This window comes from Trichoderma camerunense (genome assembly GCF_050948025.1).
Source record: "Trichoderma camerunense strain CBS 138272 chromosome Unknown V8C40scaffold_1, whole genome shotgun sequence".
Taxonomy (NCBI): domain Eukaryota; kingdom Fungi; phylum Ascomycota; class Sordariomycetes; order Hypocreales; family Hypocreaceae; genus Trichoderma; species Trichoderma camerunense.
In genome coordinates, this window is record NW_028145369.1 from 3,172,167 (window position 1) to 3,191,680 (window position 19,514).

At 50.1% G+C, this 19,514-nt stretch overlaps 9 protein-coding genes across 9 annotated transcripts; 5 read left to right on the forward strand and 4 right to left on the reverse strand.

The window, feature by feature from the left end:
- The first annotated feature begins 1,140 nt into the window (after positions 1-1,140).
- On the forward strand, positions 1,141-2,054 carry V8C40DRAFT_231325 (DUF1761 domain-containing protein). Its single transcript, XM_083212899.1, has 3 exons — positions 1,141-1,266; positions 1,401-1,705; positions 1,772-2,054. Exons 1-3 carry the CDS (start codon positions 1,254-1,256, stop codon positions 1,904-1,906), a joined length of 453 nt encoding a protein of 150 aa, XP_083079653.1. The 5' UTR covers positions 1,141-1,253; the 3' UTR covers positions 1,907-2,054.
- A 61-nt stretch (positions 2,055-2,115) lies between these two features.
- On the reverse strand, positions 2,116-3,491 carry V8C40DRAFT_231327 (50S ribosomal protein L30e-like protein). The gene is made up of 2 exons (XM_083212900.1): positions 2,888-3,491; positions 2,116-2,751 (listed from the first exon to the last, which is right to left on the reverse strand). The coding sequence occupies exons 1-2, from the start codon at positions 3,198-3,200 to the stop codon at positions 2,333-2,335; spliced, it is 732 nt and encodes a 243-aa protein (XP_083079654.1). The 5' UTR covers positions 3,201-3,491; the 3' UTR covers positions 2,116-2,332.
- A 139-nt stretch (positions 3,492-3,630) lies between these two features.
- V8C40DRAFT_231330 (ubiquinol--cytochrome-c reductase subunit 8) lies at positions 3,631-4,762 on the reverse strand. The gene is made up of 4 exons (XM_083212901.1): positions 4,658-4,762; positions 4,474-4,499; positions 4,038-4,215; positions 3,631-3,972 (listed from the first exon to the last, which is right to left on the reverse strand). The coding sequence occupies exons 1-4, from the start codon at positions 4,711-4,713 to the stop codon at positions 3,918-3,920; spliced, it is 315 nt and encodes a 104-aa protein (XP_083079655.1). The 5' UTR covers positions 4,714-4,762; the 3' UTR covers positions 3,631-3,917.
- A 161-nt stretch (positions 4,763-4,923) lies between these two features.
- V8C40DRAFT_231333 (prohibitin subunit PHB1) lies at positions 4,924-6,118 on the forward strand. Its single transcript, XM_083212902.1, has 2 exons — positions 4,924-5,371; positions 5,439-6,118. The coding sequence occupies exons 1-2, from the start codon at positions 5,042-5,044 to the stop codon at positions 5,952-5,954; spliced, it is 846 nt and encodes a 281-aa protein (XP_083079656.1). The 5' UTR covers positions 4,924-5,041; the 3' UTR covers positions 5,955-6,118.
- On the reverse strand, positions 6,085-8,479 carry V8C40DRAFT_231334 (uncharacterized protein). Its single transcript, XM_083212903.1, has one exon. It carries the CDS (start codon positions 8,277-8,279, stop codon positions 6,315-6,317), a length of 1,965 nt encoding a protein of 654 aa, XP_083079657.1. The 5' UTR covers positions 8,280-8,479; the 3' UTR covers positions 6,085-6,314.
- A 1,236-nt stretch (positions 8,480-9,715) lies between these two features.
- V8C40DRAFT_260939 (putative serine esterase-domain-containing protein) lies at positions 9,716-11,154 on the forward strand (the record flags this gene model as incomplete). Its single annotated transcript, XM_083219202.1, has 3 exons — positions 9,716-9,772; positions 9,836-10,135; positions 10,192-11,154. 3 exons carry the CDS (start codon positions 9,716-9,718, stop codon positions 11,152-11,154), a joined length of 1,320 nt encoding a protein of 439 aa, XP_083079658.1.
- Positions 11,155-11,715: 561 nt separating this feature from the next.
- Positions 11,716-13,120, forward strand: V8C40DRAFT_231338 (MSF1 domain-containing protein). The gene has a single exon (XM_083212904.1). The coding sequence runs from the start codon at positions 12,030-12,032 to the stop codon at positions 12,732-12,734; it is 705 nt and encodes a 234-aa protein (XP_083079659.1). The 5' UTR covers positions 11,716-12,029; the 3' UTR covers positions 12,735-13,120.
- Positions 13,121-14,238: 1,118 nt separating this feature from the next.
- V8C40DRAFT_231340 (tyrosine protein phosphatase LTP1) lies at positions 14,239-15,816 on the reverse strand. Its single transcript, XM_083212905.1, has 3 exons — positions 15,197-15,816; positions 15,022-15,113; positions 14,239-14,931 (listed from the first exon to the last, which is right to left on the reverse strand). Exons 1-3 carry the CDS (start codon positions 15,423-15,425, stop codon positions 14,674-14,676), a joined length of 579 nt encoding a protein of 192 aa, XP_083079660.1. The 5' UTR covers positions 15,426-15,816; the 3' UTR covers positions 14,239-14,673.
- A 770-nt stretch (positions 15,817-16,586) lies between these two features.
- V8C40DRAFT_231346 (mitogen-activated serine/threonine-protein kinase SLT2) lies at positions 16,587-19,192 on the forward strand. Its single transcript, XM_083212906.1, has 5 exons — positions 16,587-17,366; positions 17,515-17,647; positions 17,713-17,779; positions 17,879-18,193; positions 18,269-19,192. Exons 1-5 carry the CDS (start codon positions 17,254-17,256, stop codon positions 18,880-18,882), a joined length of 1,242 nt encoding a protein of 413 aa, XP_083079661.1. The 5' UTR covers positions 16,587-17,253; the 3' UTR covers positions 18,883-19,192.
- Positions 19,193-19,514: the final 322 nt, after the last annotated feature.

A 19,514-nucleotide genomic window follows, 5' to 3' on the forward strand; every position in this document is an offset into this window, starting at 1 on the left:
ATATCATGATATGTGTCTACAAAGAAACAGATGATTATTCTTACTAATTGCTACTATCCGGTGGTATCCGATTTATTTGAAACTGATGCGTTAGGAGTTGTTGCTACTATCACTACCTTTTTCCAGAGTTCTCGTCGTCCAAAAAAAAAAGACACCCAAGTTTGGCATACACACCAAAAACCTGCCCCACGCCTCAAAATCCGAAGACGAACACATCCCCGCAGTGGAGAAAAACGCCCCCCAGAGCAAATAGGAATTTCAGCTTGCTTTTCCCATGCTGCATTACTCTAAAATATGTTGGGGGAGGAGAATCGGATGAGCTTCGCGGCTTTTCGATGGATGCGCAATGACAATTCGCTTTCGTATCCGGTGTGGCTCAAACGTCCGTGTCGTGCATGTCAGCGCTTTTAAACGGATTCGTATAGATACAAGGAGGTTGGGTGTTGTTCTTTAAACGCTTCGTTTTGGATTTAGGTATCCTAGCTATTTCTGTGCCGAGGCTTTATTCTACAGTAGGTTTAGAGAAGGATGATCGTTGTTCTGGAGAAACATGCATTTTTGCTCCGGCGCCCTGCAGACGATTCGGGCGCCTGATTTTCGTCTTGGGACGCATGCATTACATACATACGATGTCAAGCTGAGAGCCAAGGTTAGGCGTGAATAGCCGCAATCATTACATAATGACGCTTCACCAAAAACCGGGGTCAAAGCAACGAACATCTGACATTCAGCTACCAAGGAACTAATAAACGATCCGGAAAGCTCTGAAAGAAGAATAACCAAGTCCGTCTTTGAATCATAGACACTGTGGAGTTCTGGAAAAAATGAATTTCCTCATCCGGGCCGTCCTGGCACCAAAATACAGAGCGTAGTGGTGACATCATCATCACAGTGACGAAATCGTTTCGCCAGGACTCTCTCACCTTAGCGGAGCTCTCGTCCTTCTCCAGGGCGAAAATTAGAGAATGGGATAGACTTTTCTGGCGTAGATCGAGATTTTAGAGGGTGAGGGGGCACAAGACGTAATAGATGAGAGGGTGAAGCTAGAACGTGGCTTGTTGATGATGCAAAGTGGGGGAGGGAGTACAAATACCCTGAGGGATGCTGCTCTTTGGGATGAAACTACTTCTTGTGACGGCACAGATACTACGGATATCATTGTATAGCTGTAAAATCACAACTCATAAACAGATCTCGTCCTTTTCATCTTTCTCTCTTCAAGCTTATCACAGCATCGTATCCTCATAGTCAACATGTCTCTCCAATGTAAGCCTTAAGCTCAAGCTCAAGCTCATCTTACCCTCACCCAACCTCTTTCGCCACTCTCAATTGCAATTCCCAACATTCCCATTCTCATCTTCATCTCCATCTTCAAATTCACGACTAATTACAATTTACAGACTTCCCTCCCGTTAAACCCTCCGCCATCGCCCTCGGCACCTTCTTCAACCACGGCGTCGACCTCGTCGTCCTCGCCCCCGTCTTTGGCCAGACCTACCAGCGCGCAAAGGCCTCCAACACAAAGGAGGAATTCATCCGCTCCCGCGAGGCCAGCGGCGCCGCCGTCGCCTGGGGCACTTCCTTCGTCGGCTCCGCCCTGCAGAGCTACGGCGTGGGCGCTCTGCTCAATGCCACGGGCACCTTGAGCCACAAGGGCGCTGCGTATCTCGGCGCCTTGATCTTTGCGGCGACGTCGGCTCCTGGAGTATGTTTTCTTTACCTTCACCTCTTTGATTTGTTTCTTTGAGACTGACTCTTTGTGTGTGTGTAGTTCATCTCTCAGATCTTTAGCGAAAAGAGGCCTCTTGACACTGTCGGCGTCAATGTCGCTGCTAAGCTGCTCGAGACTATTGGCCTGTCCTTGGTCCTCAACTGGTGGGGAACCAGGACCAATCCCTTTGAGTAAACGGGATATCTCTTCGTAATTCTTTCCTGAGGCTGGTTCTGGGAGGAGTTGGACAGGGATTGGAAAGGCCCAGCATATCTGATGGCCTTTGTTGTATAACATCACACCTAAATTAGTCAAATTTAATTTGGAATATTTGCAACTTCAACCTTTGTGTGATCCGAGTTCAACATATTAATTGATATCACATCCAATTGACAACTCAGAGCCAATAGCCGTGTAGTAAAAAGCCAAACTTGTTCCATTGATCAATGCAGTACTTTATATACCTGAACGCCGCCGTTGCCCCAACAAAAGTCTTGCTGCAAGACAATCCCTCTGGTATGGTTAATGTACACCCAGATTAAGCGCTTCGCACCAACATCATTCTCCCCAGCATAAGTCTCTTCACAAATACCGCGCCCTCACTTTACCATTTTTCTTTTTTTACGCCTTTGATTCACCCTTTGTCCAGAACGCCTGCTTGCCGCCCTCCTTCTGCACAAGCTTAACAAGGGAAGCGTAGGTCTCGCTGTAAGACTCGCTGCTGTCCTCATCATCGTCCTTGTCAGCCTCCTTGGCGGGCTTCTTCTTTCCCTCGGCCTTCTCCATGATCATGACCACGCTGGTAGGTCGCTTGGTCTTGGCGGCGGCACCCAGCTCAGCGCGCGATGTGACGAAGATGAAGGGCACGTTGTGGTCCTCACACAGCACGGGCAGGTGTGAGATGACGTCCATGGGAGAAATGTCACCGGCAATGATGACGACTCCGGGGAATGAGGTGTAGCCGGGGGCGGTGGCGGGGGACTTTCGCAGGGTCTTGACGACTTCCTTGACACCACGCTTGAGAGTACCATTCTTGGCGGCTGTTGAAAAGAGTCGACGTTAGTAAAAAGATCCAATAGCTCTATATAGATAGAAGAAAGCAAAAGAAGGGAGGGAAAGCTGAAGAAAGGAAAAAAGAGGCAGACTGTGCGACGCAACGAGGGAGAAGCAACCTACCTTTTCGGATCGTCTTGCAAATCTTCTTCTGGCCCTTCTCATCGGCAAGAGGAACCGCAAACGGCACAACCTTTCTCTCAAGGGTCACCTCAGGGGTCTTGTCCTCTTCCATATCTGAGCCCTCGTCAGAGGCCTTGACGGCGCTCTGCGCAGCGACATCCTGCTGGAGCTTCTCGTCCAGAGCAGAAGCGAGTTTGTCCTTCTTCTCCTTCTTTTCCTTCTTGTCCTTCTTGGATTTGGTCACGCCAGCATCTTCGCTGCGCTTCTCCTTCTTCTCCTTCTTCTCCTTCTTGTCAGGTCTGTCGGAGGCCATGGCTGCTGTATGGGATAATTTGAATCGAGCAAGTTTTAAAAAAACAGAGAAAAAAGACGAAAAGAGAGTATTCAATCGACGATTGAAAGGCTATTAAAGATGTAGAGGGGTTCAATCGACTGAACGGAATTCAAATTGCCTCTGATGCACCAATTGGACGTCTTGCGCAACTGGATCGCGTTTTTTTCAATGTCTGTCGTCCTCCCACGATTGAGGCGCTTCAAAAATTTCCTACTCAAACCAAACTTTTTTTCTCGGTGAGGGACCCTCTAAAAACTTTCGGCGTTTTGTGGTGCCGACGCCGAGATCTCTACAGCTGAGTCACGTGATGTAGATTCAGCCTATCATGTCGGTCAAGATTTGGATGACCTAAGAGAGCATGAGCTCACGAGAGTTTTTATGTTGGTCACTGGCAGATATAGAGGGAGAGTTTGTGATAAAAGCCTTTAAAATTAAGGGTCATGAAGTCGTAGAGAACATCACCCAATGTCAAAGATGAGAATTAACACTCATTCTCGTCATTAACACATCTTAAGTCCTCTCTTTCGACGCCCCAAAGCCATCTCATGATATTAAATCAGTGCATTAACCTCTTGACGAAGAATGGAATCAAATATCTCGTAGAGTCAACCGTTTCTATTGTTTTCTCCTACTCTAGACGCTGATATACACTGGGTCCCCCTGGACATCCATAATTCAACATAGTCGTGCACCATTTTACTCCGAGTCGGCAAACTCAGCACGGCCAGCCTTGGAGTTGAGGTAGTGGTTTCTATCATGTCAAGTTAGCTCTGGATTCAGTACCGGCAGCGTTATATTTCACTTGGGCCGACATACCGCTCGGTGGCCCAGCTCAGCAGGTAGTAGCCGGCCAGCATAGGAGGGAGCCAGTAGAAGATCTGGGACTTGGTGCGGCGGAAGGTGTTGAAGATGGCATCGTGGGCAGCACCGGCAAAGGGGTTTTGACGGTTAGCAGACAGGCCGTAGTCGACAATGCCCTTCTGCTTGGCACCACCTATAGCATCATATGTTAGCATGCGAGTGACTCCTTCCATCTTTGCAGTTCGTCCCGACGAGTCCTTCGACGCAATCCCTGATCCAATTGTTGCTCCGTAACGTGTTCAATGTCTTCCACCCCAATCGCTTCAGCTGAATCAAGAGATCGGCCCATTGTATCGTCCTCCTATTCCCCCACCATCTGGCTTCTTGCGTCCTCTAAAGTTTCTTTCGCGGGCGGTCCGATGCAATCGTTCGTCAAGTAGAGTAAACTCACCAAAGGAGCCCCAGTCACCGAGCCAGCTATAAAAAAGAAGATTAGCATCAGCATCAATTCGTCAAACATCCTGCCACAGAGGCCGCATCATCGCCCATCGAACTCGACTTTCGCATCTTGTGGAAAAGCCGCAAACTCGGGTGGTACGATTGCCGCATCTGTTCGGGGGAGAGGCTGCACATACTGGCCAGTCTTGGGTTGAGGGGCGCCGCCGCCCAGACGAACCTGAGTAGGTCTCATTGTGATTCAGCAGGATCTCGGAGTTGCGATTAATCCTTTTTCGATTGCGGGAAGAGAGGTAGAGGTGGAATGAGTTCGGGTTCGGAATTGGTGAAAACGCAGAGCCATCCTCGCGGGTCCAGCCGAGCTTGCCGTAACAGGTCTAGCGCCACTCGTCGGACGGAAAATCAAGCACCAACTGCGGGACAACCTCTGGATTCACAAGGCAGGACGAAGCTTCATAATCCGCAAGAAGCTCAGTCGCATTTTCGCCGTTGGGGAATTTCAGCAGTCGAATTTTTTTTCAGGATCCCGGGCTGCTATTCTTGCTGAAGCAGCGAAATTCAAAATGGCGGCGTTTGCGCGAACCCTCAACCTCATGTACCGCATGGCCATCCCGGCCTCTGCCGGCGCATTCCTCATCACACAGTCCATCTACGACGTCCGAGGCGGAACAAGAGCCGTCATCTTCGACAGGTTGTCCGGTGTCAAGGAGGATGTCGTCAACGAGGGAACGCACTTTTTGATCCCTTGGCTGCAGAGGAGCGTCATCTTTGACGTGCGCACGAAGCCCAGGAACATTGCCACCACCACCGGCAGCAAGGATCTCCAGATGGTCAGCTTGACGCTGAGAGTCTTGCACCGGCCAGATGTCAAGGCCCTGCCAAAGATTTACCAGGTAAATACGATCTTGCAGCTCGACGACAGATTTAGATATACAGTCAAAAGCTAACTAACAATGACAGAACCTCGGCGCAGACTACGACGAGAGAGTCCTCCCCTCCATCGGCAACGAAGTCCTCAAGGCCATCGTCGCCCAATTCGACGCCGCCGAGCTCATCACCCAGCGTGAGGCCGTCTCCAACCGCATCCGCAGCGACCTCACCCGCCGCGCCGCCGAGTTCAACATTGCCCTCGAGGACGTGTCCATCACCCACATGACATTTGGCCGCGAGTTCACAAAGGCCGTCGAGCAGAAGCAGATTGCCCAGCAGGACGCCGAGCGCGCGCGCTTCATCGTCGAAAAGGCCGAGCAGGAGCGCCAGGCCAACGTCATCCGCGCAGAGGGCGAGGCCGAGAGCGCAGAGACCATCAGCAAGGCCATCTCCAAGTCCGGCGACGGCCTGGTGCAGATCCGAAAGATTGAGGCCAGCAGGGAGATTGCGCAGGCCCTGTCGTCGAACCCCAACGTGGCGTATCTGCCTTCGGGAGGAAAGGGAGGCAGTGGCAGCCAGTTGCTGCTGTCTGTAGGCAGGGCGTAAAGGCGGATTGTGTAAAAAGTAATGAAAGTTGAAGCACGGAGAACACCCCGCTCATTGCTGGGATATGAGGGGGGAAAGGAAATCCCCAATCACGAGAACCTTGTACTTTTAGCCATAAAAGGCCAATAGAAGCCTTATGTGAAAACAAAAACTATATGCTGTAACTGTCTTTGTTCCTGTATTGTGAAGCTTGCCTAATGCAAAAGTGTTCTTGGCCTATTATAAGAAAGAGTAAGCGTAGGTGTAGACGTGTGAAACTAGATATGTATTTATCAATGGCGGCCAATGCCAACTTGTGGGTATTCTTCGACCCAGAGGACATCGCCTCATGATCATTCTCAGCAACCTTGCTGTCCAGCTTTAAGCCAACTTGAAATTGTTATTGCGCCCCTCAATAAACGCTTCAGTCAAACCACCCCCTTCGCCTTCAGGAGGCGTAATCTCGCCATCGACAACCCGCCAACCCACCCTCTTCATATCATTCCACACATCCATGACCCGCAAGCGAACCAAATCCCCAGCCGCCCTGGCGTCTTCACCAGAATCGTGGCCCAGCATCTTTGGACCCGTGTCTTGCTGGATCTTGCGGTTCATATGAACATTCATCAGCGTCTTTAAGCCATGGCGATATGGCAAGCCCATCTTGTGCGGATAAAGCAGGACGGAGTCGATAATGGTCGGATGAACGATGCGCACAGAATTAAGATCATTTTCCAAGCCGTGGCCGATGAGGGGCGTCGTGGGCGATATGAGCGAGAACAGGAGATCCCGCGCGACTTCAGGGGAAGATACAATCTTGAGCTTCTTCTTCTTAGCTTTCAGCTCGCCGTCCTCACTTCCCGTCTCATTGCCGTCCTTAGCTGGCTTGAGATCGTCGTTGACGGACCACGATTCCGCTGCAGCAAGATCATCTGGCCAGACACCAGAAAAGCGAGAATTGAGATCCAGGATTTCGCCCAGAGGCTGGACCAAGACATCCAACAAGTCTTCTCCCGTAGGCCACGAGGTAGCTGTCAAGCGTACCAGCTCGAGCCCGTGAACTGTGTAGCACATTTCGCAGTCAAAACAGACGGCTCTGTCCGTTGGCGCCAGGGGATTCTCTGGCGTCTCAGCAAAATTGAGAATGGCGGCCAATCTTTTCGCATCGCTCGCCTTGAACACATGATGCTCATGGGTGAAGCATCCGGCTGACTCGCCAACTTCTTGACCGCAGCAATGGTATCGTTTGGGTACTCTTGTTTTATCACCAGGTGCCTTGCTTGGAACATAGGTTTTGCCCCAGTGGAACTTGCATGCTCCTCCCGTTGTAAGGGCACCATCCTCCTCTCTCCGTCCAGGAAAGACTTGAAATCGTTGTTGGCAGCGGTCACACTTCTCCCATCCCTTTGCTGCCTCCATACCATCCCGAGCCGACTTAATTTGTTCCTGTGTCGGAACGGCAGGGACATAACCGTGATTTCCCATGTTATCGAGTGGTGTAAGGATACGTTTTAGCAACTCGACTTCTTGTGCGTGTGTAAGACCAGTCTCAATCTTTCTAGGCTCTCCATCAATCTCGTTGTCTTTTTGAAGCTTCCTTTGAGCTTCCTGCTTCTCCTTAACTCTAGCTTCTTTCCACTGAGCCGCAGTCATACGCTTATACTGCATGACTTTGTTCTTCATGACGTTGGAATACACGGCTGGCTTTTCAATGGCGCAAGCTTGCTCTTCGTCCAGGGCTCTGATAATCAAATCTTGGTCGGATAAAAGGAGCTTCTGCTCTTGGTCGTTTACAGTCTTCCTCAGTTCCTCGTTTAGGCGCTTAAATTCCTGGTGGAGAAGCCTCAGAAGCTTTAATCGTATTTCATGGCTTGCCGGAGAGCTTTTGAGAAGTCGAGGGTTGAGAGTCTCAGCCTTCTTTGGTTTAGCTGGTGTAGTCGTCTTGGAGGTGGAAGCACTTGGCTTCGTGGCCGGCTGCGGATTCTTTGAGGTGGCAGCGTTTGCACTCTGAGTTGAAGCATTGGCCTTTCTCTTTAGCGGAGGAGGTGAGATTGGACGCGTAACGCTCTGCAACAAGCTTTGTTTCTGATTCTCGGCTGGCTTTGGCCCCGTCCGAACATTAGAGGCTACACCAGTTTGTGATGAAAGGGAAGGTTTCTCTGCATCAACCTTTAAACGCTTGCTAGGACGATCTTGATTTGAAGGTGGCAATGCCTCATCCTTTACTGGTTCGCTAATGCTTTCCTCATCGATCTTAATGTTGTCCTTTTCGTGGCCGAATATACACTGGAAAGCGGTGCATCTATTGCCTGCCGGGCAGGGGATGTGTTTGAGTGAGAGGCTCATGGCGGCCTAGAGGGAGGAGCTCCCGATCAAAGTGAGAGGGGAGTGATGCGCGATCTCTATCTGCCTAACCAAAGAGCTCGCCTGCGTACTAAGCAATCATCGGTATGGATGGAATAATGCGGTAAGTCTCCCCGCAAAAGCAAGCGGCCAGGAGACGAGCTGGTTGTTTGATGGAGATCTGAGCAGTTCGGGGTTGTTTTGATGAAGCAAGCATGGATGGATACACGCCCAGGTTAGGCACTATTTCTAGGCCTGTCGTGCTGCAGGGGCAAGTCAGGGGCCGATATTTAGGCGTGAGGCTGCCGAGCATAGGCATGGCATGGCCACTAAGGACGCCCGCTAAAGCAGCATGATGGGGCATTGTTAATGCATGGCCAAAACATTGGACGAAATAGACATGATGATATTGAACAAGATTCCCAATACGAAGAGAAGCTTTTTATTGACTGAATAATAAATAAGTATTGACTACTCAGCCCTTTGAATATTTACTACTGTGAGTACTTTGCATTACCAGTATCATTTTATTCCAGCATCTGCTACTATTGGTCTATTGCTCTAGTTTCTGATATTGGACCTATTATCACTGCTTATATCTTGAAATTTGAGACACGGGATGCTGGATAGCAGGCAATGGTGCCGGTGAGAATTTCTCTTTTCTCCTTTTTCCTATTTCTGGTTTCTTCTCCTCTTTTATTTTTATTTTTTTTCTTTTCTTTTCTTTCCCTTTGAGCCATCATAAACACTACTCATGTTGCATTGAACCCCCTAGTTTGATATTTCTGCGACCCATCTCAACAAGCTAATGTAAAGCTGCCGCTCCCCCAACATGCTCATCTCAACAAATAGAGGAAAATAATTAAGCTCTTTAGCTGCATACTGCAATGGCCTCACTTTGAATTTGCTACTGCCGACCACTTAATATTGACCAATACCAGGCACACTCTGCGTTTGTTTTCAAGTTGGTTACGCAACATGCAGGGTAAGAAATCGCTGAGTTGGAGATCGCAACCATGTGGTATAATGAGCATACCGGGTTGTTCTAGCTGATATTGATGGACAGGCAAAAACAATGAAATGATGACGACGCTTTTCATCAAACGGATTTCAACAAAGTCCATTACACGTATGTACTTGTAGCCTATCAATCACATCACCATGTGAGTGCATGTGGATATCAGCCCACTACCTTCTAGCGCTCCGGCAAATACGGGGCTGCCGGACTCTGGCAGCACGATTACGCTTTTTACTCGATTGGGTGCCCAAAACCAAACGTGGACTTCGGACTTCCTTATCAAACCGCCTCGGACCTACGTAATGCGTCCCCCATGTAATATATACCTGCTTGCGCCCCTTTCGACGAGTCACGATAGCCTCTCCTGCAGCCAATGTCTGCTCGCTTGGCTGGCTCGAGACTCCTAGGTGCAGCGCTCAGGATGGATTTTGCTGGCGGAAGCACAAAGGCGGACCACCTCTGCGTCCTGGTTCATGGAGTGAGTATTTCGACATCAAAGGAGCTTCCTTGCGTGTAGTTGAGCTAACTTGGTAAATCACAGCTATGGGGTAATCCAAACCACATGAACAATATCGCAAAGACGCTACGAGCCCAACATTCCCCTGACGACCTCTACCTCCTGCTAGCCAAGCGAAACAGCGGCAGCTTTACCTACGACGGCATCGAGCTTGGCGGCGAGCGAGTCTGCGCTGAGATTATAGAGGAACTTAAGACGATAGAGCAGAATGGCGGCAAGATCAGGAAGCTGAGTGTTGTCGGATACTCTCTCGGCGGCCTGGTATCGCGGTATGCTGTTGGTCTGCTGTATGCAAAGGGCATCCTGGACTCGGTTGAATGCATGGTAAGCGCATGTCTTTCTAGGTAGAGACAGGGCCACTACTGATACTGGAAAAACAGAACTTTGCGACCTTTGCCTCGCCGCATCTCGGCGTACGGACCCCCCTCAAAGGATGGCACAACCACATGTGGAACGTGTTGGGCGCGAGGACGCTGTCCATGTCCGGGAGCCAACTGTTCACGATTGATAATTTCCGAGATACTGGCCGGCCCCTTCTATCCGTCATGGCCGATCCCCAGTCGATTTTCATGCTGGGACTGCAGAAATTCAGGAGACATACGTTATACAGCAACATCGTTAATGATCGAAGCGCGGTTTACTACACAACCTGTATAGAAAAGACGGACCCATACAAGGAAATAGATCGGATTAAGGTCAACTTTCTGAAAAATGATCCAGAGGGTGTCCTATTGGATGCGGCGCACCCGTTCTCTCCGCGACCAAAGGTTCCTGCACCAATCACTCTGTCATCCCTTACTGAAGCAGGCGTGCGGTGGATGAGAGGAGTCCCGTTCATGATTACGGTGTCGGTGCTGGTTCCTATTGGCGTGGTGGCCTATCTTATCAACTCGGTTTTCCAAACTATACGAAGCACGAAGCGCATTAAGCTACATGAGGGCGGCCTCGCGGGCATCAATGTTGCAGAGTACCGGGTGCCGATCCTGATCAAGTCGTTTCGTGAAGAGGTCGAACACGTCTACGAGGCGCTGAATAATTCGCAGAACCAAGAGTATCTGGCAGATGAGGACGAAGATGAAGAGACAGGCATGAATGCCGAAGATAGAAGCACAATGGCCCGAGAGAGGCGGATGTCGATCCCGACGCAGCCAACTCTTGCGTTGGCACCAATCCAATTCGAAATGATCCGCTCACTGAACTCTCTCAAATGGAGAAAGTACCCGGTTTGGATTCAGAATGATAGACACACTCACGCCGCCGTCATTGTGCGATTTGAAAAGAAGACGTTTAATGAGGGTTGGGTGGTTCTGAGACACTTTGCTGGCGAAGAGTTCCTGTTGTAACAGCCGCCATGTAACATCGCCGAGGGGCTTTTTCGGAGCAGCGGGATAGAAATCGCCGACGCTTTGCCTTTTTCTGGGATTTTTGGATTTTTGGATTACTTGCGTATTAGTTACTGCGTATATACGAGATGCGCACATAGAGCGGCCGATACAGATACGGATATTAGCGCAGTAGGCTGGCATGCTGTATGTACTGTAACAGACAGACCGCCTGTATGATTGGATAGCAAACATTGCCTGTCAATTGATGATTGGACATTTGCCACATTATCCGGCTCTAATCCTCCGTAGAGGGTGTCAAGTCAAGCAAGTGTCGCTGTTTTGGCTGTTATGTCAAGGGTGACAAATTGCCCTCCATTTCATGGCCCAAAAAGCTGTGGCGGGGTACAGAGCAAGAGCTTGCAGCTTCTCATACGCTGGACCGCCGCCCGTCACGTGCAGCTGCAACCCCGGATTGAGGCCACTTGCAGCATTTCCCCTCACCAGTGGCCAATCACAGCCCCGCTGGCCGCGTGCTTATAACCGGCAAAAAAGTTGATGCTCGTGCCACTGCCATCGCCGTCAGTCGATTCCTCTCCTCTTGTCAGAGGCTTTGGGTTGATTGCCTTGCACCCTTTCCGACCTCTTGCGTGTTTCTCCTTTTTCTTTTCCTTGTTACGATTGAACCTCCCTTCGCCTGTTGCTCGGAACATGCGGATTGCCGCCGGCTTAGCAATTCAAGCGACCGAACCAGAGCCGAGCCTCTGAATTTCATGCATCAATCTGACGTCTTTGACCGCTGAGCCTCTGGATTTTCCGCAAACCGCAGCAGCATTGAGCCAATACAGAATCCTTCTTCTTCTTCTTGTTCAACTACGACTGTAACAATATTCACAATGGTTCTCACGCACTCCACCAATCACACCTACTCCCACCCTTTCCCGACCGTCACCCTCGCCTACTTCCTGCGATACTCTTCGCCTCAGCTCAATCCCTTCGCCGCCCATGTCCTCAGCACCGACACCATCTCTAGCCATGTCGACCCGGAAACCCAGCGCCTCTACACCACCCGCATCCACCTGAAGAAGAGCCGCATGCCTAGCGCAGTATACAAATTGCTGCCCGCAAGCGTTTCAGGTGGCAACTCTGGCGAGAAGGCTTCCTACATTCTCGAAACCAGTGTTGTGGACATCAAGGAAGGATGGATGAAGACGGAGAGTCGCAATCTCAATTTCACTGGTGTACTTTCCGTTGTCGAAAAGCAACACTTCAAGGTCCCCAGCTCACTTGAGGCTGTTGCCAGGAACGAGACCGACGTCAACTCCAGCGTCAGTTTCAAATCAAGACTCGGAGAGAAGATCAGAGGAAAGATTGGTCAGGCTCAGGAGAGCAGTGGCTGGGTGACTGGATTCCTTGGCGGACTCGGCGCAAAGGGCATCCAGCGCAGCATTGAGAGCCTTGCCTCCACCAAGACCATCGACCAGCTCAGCAAGAGCCGTGACGGCATGCGGCTAGTTCTCGAGCGCCTTCGCAACGGCGGAGTCATCGGAGTTATGGAGAAACTCCGCCAAGAGCGCCAGAGACAGGCCGTGGCCATGTAACAAAACAAAAAACTGTACGAATGAAAGAAGCAAAAAAGAAAAACCCAAGCAGCGGTGTATGTCGGGGTTGGACGCAACCAACCAGGCCCGGGACGGATATTGCCCGCACACGTAACACCAGCTTTCATGATAACGCAACCTGTATCCCTACTACATGTATATTACCACTCTTTCCTTTTTTCTCTTAGCAAGGCGCTCTGTGTTTTCACTCGGTTTTGTATTTTCTTTTCAACGGCGTCATGAGGGTTCATGGAATGGCTGCAGCCCGAGTGCTGTGATGCCCGAGGAGGAAAATTGACGCGTACCGAGTCACGCAGTGGGAAAATGTGTGACATCCCCTCTCTTGAATTGAGTCAAGACTACGAAAAGCAATAAAAATTGTTAACATTTATTAAATATGTGGCCTGATGTGATGCTGTTTCTCCGTAGTCGTAGCCTCTAATGTAAGACATTGTTTAAACAAGGTTGATGCTACACAGACCGTCTCGTACTAAGACGTCGATCCGGAGGATCATCCCGACAGTACAATGGACGATCCTTCATTAACCTTTGGAGAGTTATCGGACTGTTCTTGTGTGTATTAGTGTTAGAGACGTATGTTGCCATGAATGTTGCGTACCTTATATAGGGATAGCCTAGCTGCCATGATTTCCATTCTAGTCTAATGTGGTGGATTGGGATTACCGTCTCCTGTGTGAGCTCCTCAAGTCTGTTGTTTACATGTATACGTACACACAGGCTATCCACGTTCGGTTCCTCGACATTTGAAGACTCGGTATACTGTTTTGGAGAGTAGTATGTGTACACGAGCAGAAAGGTGACGCTGGCCTATCATAATACAGTGTTTCTTTGCATCATGGTATTGGCATCGACGGCTGTCAACGCTCAAGCTGCTTGAGCCGTAAGTTTATTTCTATACCCCCTCTCCAATAATAACTCACAATAACAATATTTAATGTCGATAATATAGGTGCTGTTATGCAACAAGCCAGTGTACACAGGAGAGAGCTGAGCATTCACCCGTAATCTGTATACTTGCACAGACGTTGGCAATGCCGTGTAGGCCTCCCTGTATCTCATCAAATCAACAGTGGGAAAGACCCCTTTGAAGAACCACAAACTGATTAATGCAACAAATATCCTAAACCTCGGCAAGGTACACATCTTCAGCAGCCCTAATGTTGGCCATTACGGGCCCCCAATTTGTACTGCGGCCTCTACGAGTAAGCCACCATCCTCACAGCTGCTGTGTGATATAATTGTATATAACATTTATATTTTTTTTGGCTAACCACGGAGGATACATTTCACCTCAAACAGCTTTGTGGATTTGTGCCTTTTCGGGCAAAATACTTCCCGTTGCAGTGTTTACCCCCAAGGTTTCGCTGCTCTCTAAGACTGATGTTCAAGGTATCCAGTGCCATTCTTGGCCGGGGCGCGTCTAGAAGGTGTGGGCAGTGTTCTAGAAGCTTGGCTTGAGAAGGCTTGGGAGGAATTCTAGATGGGCGGAAGTGATCTATCATTTAATACCGAAATAAATCTATAATTGGATACCAGTTCTTGTTGTGCCATCTTGTCTAATATCCAGCTACCAGCAATTGTAACGGATTGCTTCTTCTTAATCACTTACGTCTCGGCACGTAGATACCAGTAACTTCCTATATCAAAAGTGTTCGGGGTTTCCCGTTCAATTAATGAGGTTCTAAATGCAAGATTAATGCCGGGTACTATCCACCAACCGCCAAATATTCCCAAAAATGTAGTGTATGTTCTAGACACGTTCTAGGCGTATTAGTTGCTTGTATAATCCGCGTATCCCTAGAGGGGGATCTCAAAGTATTGGGTATCAAATTCCGCCCCAATTTCCATCTACTCCGATTGTCATCAAAAATATCGTAATGTTGCCGACCTCTCCCTCTTATTCTTCGCCCGCCCTCTGTTACTCGTTCATGACCACCTCTTGCAGAAAGTTCTTGGCAAAGCGAGAACACTGCTCGAATGCCTTGTCGAAACCATCCTGGCCACCGTAGTAGGGGTCGCTAACCACTTCGGGCTTCTTTGTGCCGCTGTACTCGCCAAAGAGCATCACCTTGGCCTTGGAATCCTTGTTCTCGCGCTTGAGACGCTCGAGATCCGACAGGTTGGAGAGATCCATGGCGAAGATGTAGTCGAACCTATCAAAGTCGCTTCTCGTAATCTGAATACAAATGACTTGTTAGCCTGTGCTTCTACATAGCCCCAAGTCGCTGATTCGAGAAGCTTGAGGTCGAGAGAGGCCCAAACTTACGCGGCGCGCATCGTGGTCGTAGTCGAAAATCTCGTGGCTCTCTAGCGTCTCCATTGTTCGGGAATCCGGCGGGTCGCCGGCATGATACGCAGCTACACGGACGTTGTCCCATCGTTAGCATCTCGCCCAACATCTCGTTGCTGCTCTTGCGTTGGCCGCCACTGCTGTTACTAACCCGTTCCGCAAGAATCAATGTCACCAATCTTGTCCTTGAACTGGGGCTGCTTTGCCAGGTCTCGGAATATCCCCTCCGCCATTGTCGAACGGCAAATGTTGCCCAAGCACACAAACAAGACGGAAACGGGCTGGCCGGGCAATCTGGTCATGCTGGGCATGCTGCTGTGTCTCTTATTTTGCTGCTGCGCGGCAAAAGACGCTGTCCGGTTCGGCCGTACGGGAAACATTTGCTGCTTTTTTTCTTGGTCGTTGATGCTCGGAATCGTACAGAAACAAGTCGAATGCAAGCGGAAACACACAAAAGACAAAAGAAAGAAAAGGGGGCTTGTGGCACGAGAAGATGTGTAAAAGGAAGGTTGAAGAGTGAAGTTGGCCGTCAATTTGGGCCTCTTAACTCTTAATAATACAAACCATCGACTCCGTGCATGGAATATGGCATAACGACACCCCACATTACTGGCTGAAAGGCGCTGGCGAGCGGTGGGTTAAATTACCGAGTATTACCCTTGTGCCTGAGCTGAGATTTGACTTGCCTCCTTTCCGCCGATGTGCGTGGTTCGGTATACTCCGGAGTATATTGTCTATGCTCGTACGAAATCAAGCACAGAGCACTACTCGCCCCCGTTGCTGGTCCAGCTCATCTCTAAAGGGCTGATGACGGGCTTATTTATAGGAACAGCAGCGATTAGCCCTTGTCTGGGCTGGGCTGGGACAGGGTGATGCGATAGAGATGTGCCGGTCTGGGATGCGGGTCTCGGGAGTGGCTGCAGTCGCTGGAATGGTCGCTGACAAGGACAAGGGCAATGCAGACTCTTCTATGTATGTGCCCAAGCACTTTACTGCATGCATAAAGTAAAGTCTGCAGTTGAGAACTTTGAGATGGACGACGTGATATATTATATTGTAGCTCTGCTCTTTGGACTCACATTGATACTCGGCACTCACTTGCTTCTTGCAGACACTGGACCAGCTCAAAATGATTGTTTGACCGCCGCTGCCGCTCGTCTTGGCCCACTCTGCGCCACCACGAGAGCCTGAAGAAATCAGCTGTTAGTGCTTTTAGACTGCTGATGCATGAGCCGCCTTGCCGTCTGACGAGATAATGTTGATGAGAATTGATGCCACAGACCCATTGAACAGGTACACAATGCTGTAGATTTCCGGTTCTCACCTCATGTTCCTATGGCTGAAGGTTACATTAGACCGCGGCTCTGCCTTTGGTCAAATGCAGCTTACCAAAAGAGAGCAAACCTAATATCAAGATGACAGGGCTGGCGTTCTCTAGACCGACCATCGTTCCGTCAAAAGCATGTGATACCATCTCCTCTACCAACGATGGCAGCCGAAGACTCTATATTGATGCTAGAGGATAGAAGAGAAGATTGCACAATACCCGTGGAAAATGAAAATGCCAAGGAGAAGGGGCTGATACACGAAGCAATGCGCGCGGCTAGAGCCCATCACATCTTGGGGTAATACGCGATTGGCTGTGTACCGGGTTGCTCAGCCCAGCTGCGGAGAGCCAAAGAGATTCGAGCTTGTTGGTTCTTGTTCGTATCCACACACCGTTAGCGGCGCAGAGCTGATGGATCAAACGTCGTCTGTTGTACGGAGCAGCCAACCACGGCTCGTCCTGTTTGGGAGAGTATATTCAGCGAGTTTTGTGGTGGCCGCGTCTCCCTGATCACGCCGCAACTCGCTCTTCGCTTCTCCTCGACTATTACTTGTCCTCTTCTTCCTTATTTCTTCTTCCTGTCTTCCTCTCTTGATTTTCTCTTTTTTCGAACCTATCCATTCCAGGTCCAGCACAGCTCTTCCCCCGTCCTGTGCGACCAACGATATCACACCTTGTCCTTGTCTCTTGTCGAGCCGTCGTGCTTTACTTTTTTTTTTCTTTGTTGCGCTGCGCCAGCGAGTTTGCTAGCACTCGACAGCGCTGTACCGCCCCCTACAAGCACCCTGTCCACAGCGGCTCAGCAGCACATAAACCCCTCTCTCCCCCACACCCACTTTGAGAAATCCAAGCTACCTCACACAACTACACAAAGCGCAGCCATGGCGGATCTCCAAGGACGAAAGGTATTCAAGGTCTTTAACCAGGATTTTGTCGTTGACGAACGATATACCGTCACCAAGGAGCTGGGTCAGGGAGCCTACGGCATAGTATGGTGAGTTTTCTAGTGCTGTCCGAGTCATAGCTATGGCCATACCATCACACCCCGCTTGTCTGCCACTTTGCGAAACCCCCCGCCTCCACGATACCATCAACAGCTCGGCTTGCTAACGACCGGCTCCTAATTGGGGCAAGCACAACAGCGCCGCGGTAAACAACCAGACGAACGAGGGCGTGGCTATCAAGAAGGTCACCAATGTCTTTAGTAAGAAGATCCTCGCCAAACGCGCTCTGCGCGAGATCAAGCTGCTGCAGCACTTCCGCGGCCATCGCAACGTGAGTGACAGCCCCCGACCCGACGAGCCACGTTGATAAAGACTAACGTCTGTGGTAACCTCCAGATCACATGCCTGTATGATATGGACATTCCTAGGCCCGATAACTTTAACGAGACGTACTTGTACGAAGGTACGTGTTGCCGACGCTGGTGCACGCAGCGCTGTTGCTCAGCAGAATAGGGGCCGGTACAACTAGAGAAAGCGTGACGAGGCTAACATTTGTATGCAGAGCTGATGGAGTGCGACTTGGCGGCTATCATCCGTTCCGGCCAGCCTTTGACCGACGCCCACTTCCAGTCTTTTATCTACCAGATCCTCTGCGGTCTCAAGTATATCCATTCCGCCAACGTCCTCCACCGAGATTTGAAGCCCGGCAACTTGCTTGTCAACGCAGACTGCGAGCTGAAGATTTGCGATTTCGGGCTTGCCCGTGGCTTCTCTGTCGACCCCGAGGAGAATGCTGGATACATGACCGAATACGTTGCCACGAGGTGGTACCGTGCGCCCGAGATCATGCTGAGCTTCCAGAGCTACACCAAAGCTAGTACGTTGCCAATTGCAAGATATTTCAAGGCTTGCTCGCCAATCCTTTGGAAATAAACTCTAACATACATAATAGTTGACGTTTGGTCTGTCGGCTGCATTCTTGCTGAGCTCCTGGGTGGCCGGCCATTCTTCAAGGGCCGTGACTACGTCGACCAGCTTAACCAGATTCTGCACATTCTCGGAACCCCTAATGAGGAGACGCTCCGCCGCATAGGATCCCCCCGTGCCCAAGAATACGTCCGCAACCTGCCATTCATGCCCAAGAAGCCTTTCCCGGCTCTGTTCCCCGACGCCAACCCCGACGCTCTCGACCTCCTCGACAAGATGCTTGCCTTTGACCCCTCACAGCGTATCAGCGTTGAGCAGGCGCTTGAGCACCCATACCTCCACATCTGGCATGATGCTTCTGATGAGCCGGACTGCCCCACAACGTTCAACTTTGACTTTGAAGTCGTCGAGGATGTGGGCGAAATGCGCAAGATGATTCTGGATGAGGTGCTGCGCTTCCGACAGCTGGTCCGCACTGCTCCTGCTTCTGGCAACCAGGCTGCGGCCCAGCAGATACAGGTTCCTATGCCGTCGGCCGGTGGCCAATGGACTGCCGAGGACCCGCGACCACAGGAATATATGGGACACCCTAACGGACTCGAGCAGGATCTCCAGGCGGGCATGGACATCAGGAGGTAAATCCGCGTGTAGAGCGCAAAAGAACAGGATTGAAATGACTTTCTGTTATATGGGAGGCGAACATGGATGGAAAAGTCTATACTGAATGCTGCACATTCCCTCATCATGACACGGAAGAGCGAAGAGACGGAAGAGTTATGCAAAACAAAAGGAGTTTTATTACATTAGGAAGACTACTAGGTATTTCTTGACGCTGGATATGGGTATTAGTGAAGCGAGAATCAGCGCGTTGGAACGAGGCACAATTACTATCATCGATGAATGCTGTATACAATACACTCTGAATAGCGCATACCAGCATAATTTTCTGACTGATAAAGTGTCTTGAATGCTGTTTTGCTCTGGTTCTCTGGTCGGACGTTGGTTGACAAACAAGGCTGACTTGGGGGCTGTCGCAACTGCACGTAGCCGAAACGCCTTGTTGAGTTGCGAACGCATCCTGCAATCTAGCGGTAAACCTAATCGCGAACTGGTAAAGTCAATCAAGTCCCTTAGTGTAGAAAAAAAAGGGCATTTTGAGATATTGCGTAAGAACTAAAGCTGGCCTTTGACGAGATTGGTATTCCGTAGAAAAAAGGGCTGTGAGATTTTAAAGCGATAAGTCGTGGGGGGAAGGAGAACACATGGTTACG

Excerpts from the sequence above, each read along its gene's own strand:
- V8C40DRAFT_231340 (XM_083212905.1), bottom strand. The coding sequence starts at position 15,425 with ATGTTTCCCGTACGGCCGAACCGGACAGCGTCTTTTGCCGCGCAGCAG. Across the intron at positions 15,114-15,196 it reads CATTGATTCTTGCGGAACGG|CTGCGTATCATGCCGGCGAC; the intron begins GTTAGTAACAGC and ends ACGTCCGTGTAG. Across the intron at positions 14,932-15,021 it reads ACGACCACGATGCGCGCCGC|ATTACGAGAAGCGACTTTGA; the intron begins GTAAGTTTGGGC and ends ATTTGTATTCAG.
- V8C40DRAFT_231327 (XM_083212900.1), bottom strand. The coding sequence starts at position 3,200 with ATGGCCTCCGACAGACCTGACAAGAAGGAGAAGAAGGAGAAGAAGGAG. Across the intron at positions 2,752-2,887 it reads TTGCAAGACGATCCGAAAAG|CCGCCAAGAATGGTACTCTC; the intron begins GTAGGTTGCTTC and ends TCTTTTCAACAG.
- V8C40DRAFT_231333 (XM_083212902.1), top strand. The coding sequence starts at position 5,042 with ATGGCGGCGTTTGCGCGAACCCTCAACCTCATGTACCGCATGGCCATC. Across the intron at positions 5,372-5,438 it reads CCCTGCCAAAGATTTACCAG|AACCTCGGCGCAGACTACGA; the intron begins GTAAATACGATC and ends TAACAATGACAG.
- V8C40DRAFT_231330 (XM_083212901.1), bottom strand. The coding sequence starts at position 4,713 with ATGAGACCTACTCAGGTTCGTCTGGGCGGCGGCGCCCCTCAACCCAAG. Across the intron at positions 4,216-4,473 it reads CGGTGACTGGGGCTCCTTTG|GTGGTGCCAAGCAGAAGGGC; the intron begins GTGAGTTTACTC and ends ATGATGCTATAG. Across the intron at positions 3,973-4,037 it reads CTGAGCTGGGCCACCGAGCG|AAACCACTACCTCAACTCCA; the intron begins GTATGTCGGCCC and ends TTGACATGATAG.
- V8C40DRAFT_231334 (XM_083212903.1), bottom strand. The coding sequence starts at position 8,279 with ATGAGCCTCTCACTCAAACACATCCCCTGCCCGGCAGGCAATAGATGC.
- V8C40DRAFT_231346 (XM_083212906.1), top strand. The coding sequence starts at position 17,254 with ATGGCGGATCTCCAAGGACGAAAGGTATTCAAGGTCTTTAACCAGGAT. Across the intron at positions 17,367-17,514 it reads GGAGCCTACGGCATAGTATG|CGCCGCGGTAAACAACCAGA; the intron begins GTGAGTTTTCTA and ends CAAGCACAACAG. Across the intron at positions 18,194-18,268 it reads CCAGAGCTACACCAAAGCTA|TTGACGTTTGGTCTGTCGGC; the intron begins GTACGTTGCCAA and ends CATACATAATAG.
- V8C40DRAFT_231325 (XM_083212899.1), top strand. Across the intron at positions 1,706-1,771 it reads CGGCGACGTCGGCTCCTGGA|TTCATCTCTCAGATCTTTAG; the intron begins GTATGTTTTCTT and ends GTGTGTGTGTAG.
- V8C40DRAFT_231338 (XM_083212904.1), top strand. The coding sequence starts at position 12,030 with ATGGTTCTCACGCACTCCACCAATCACACCTACTCCCACCCTTTCCCG.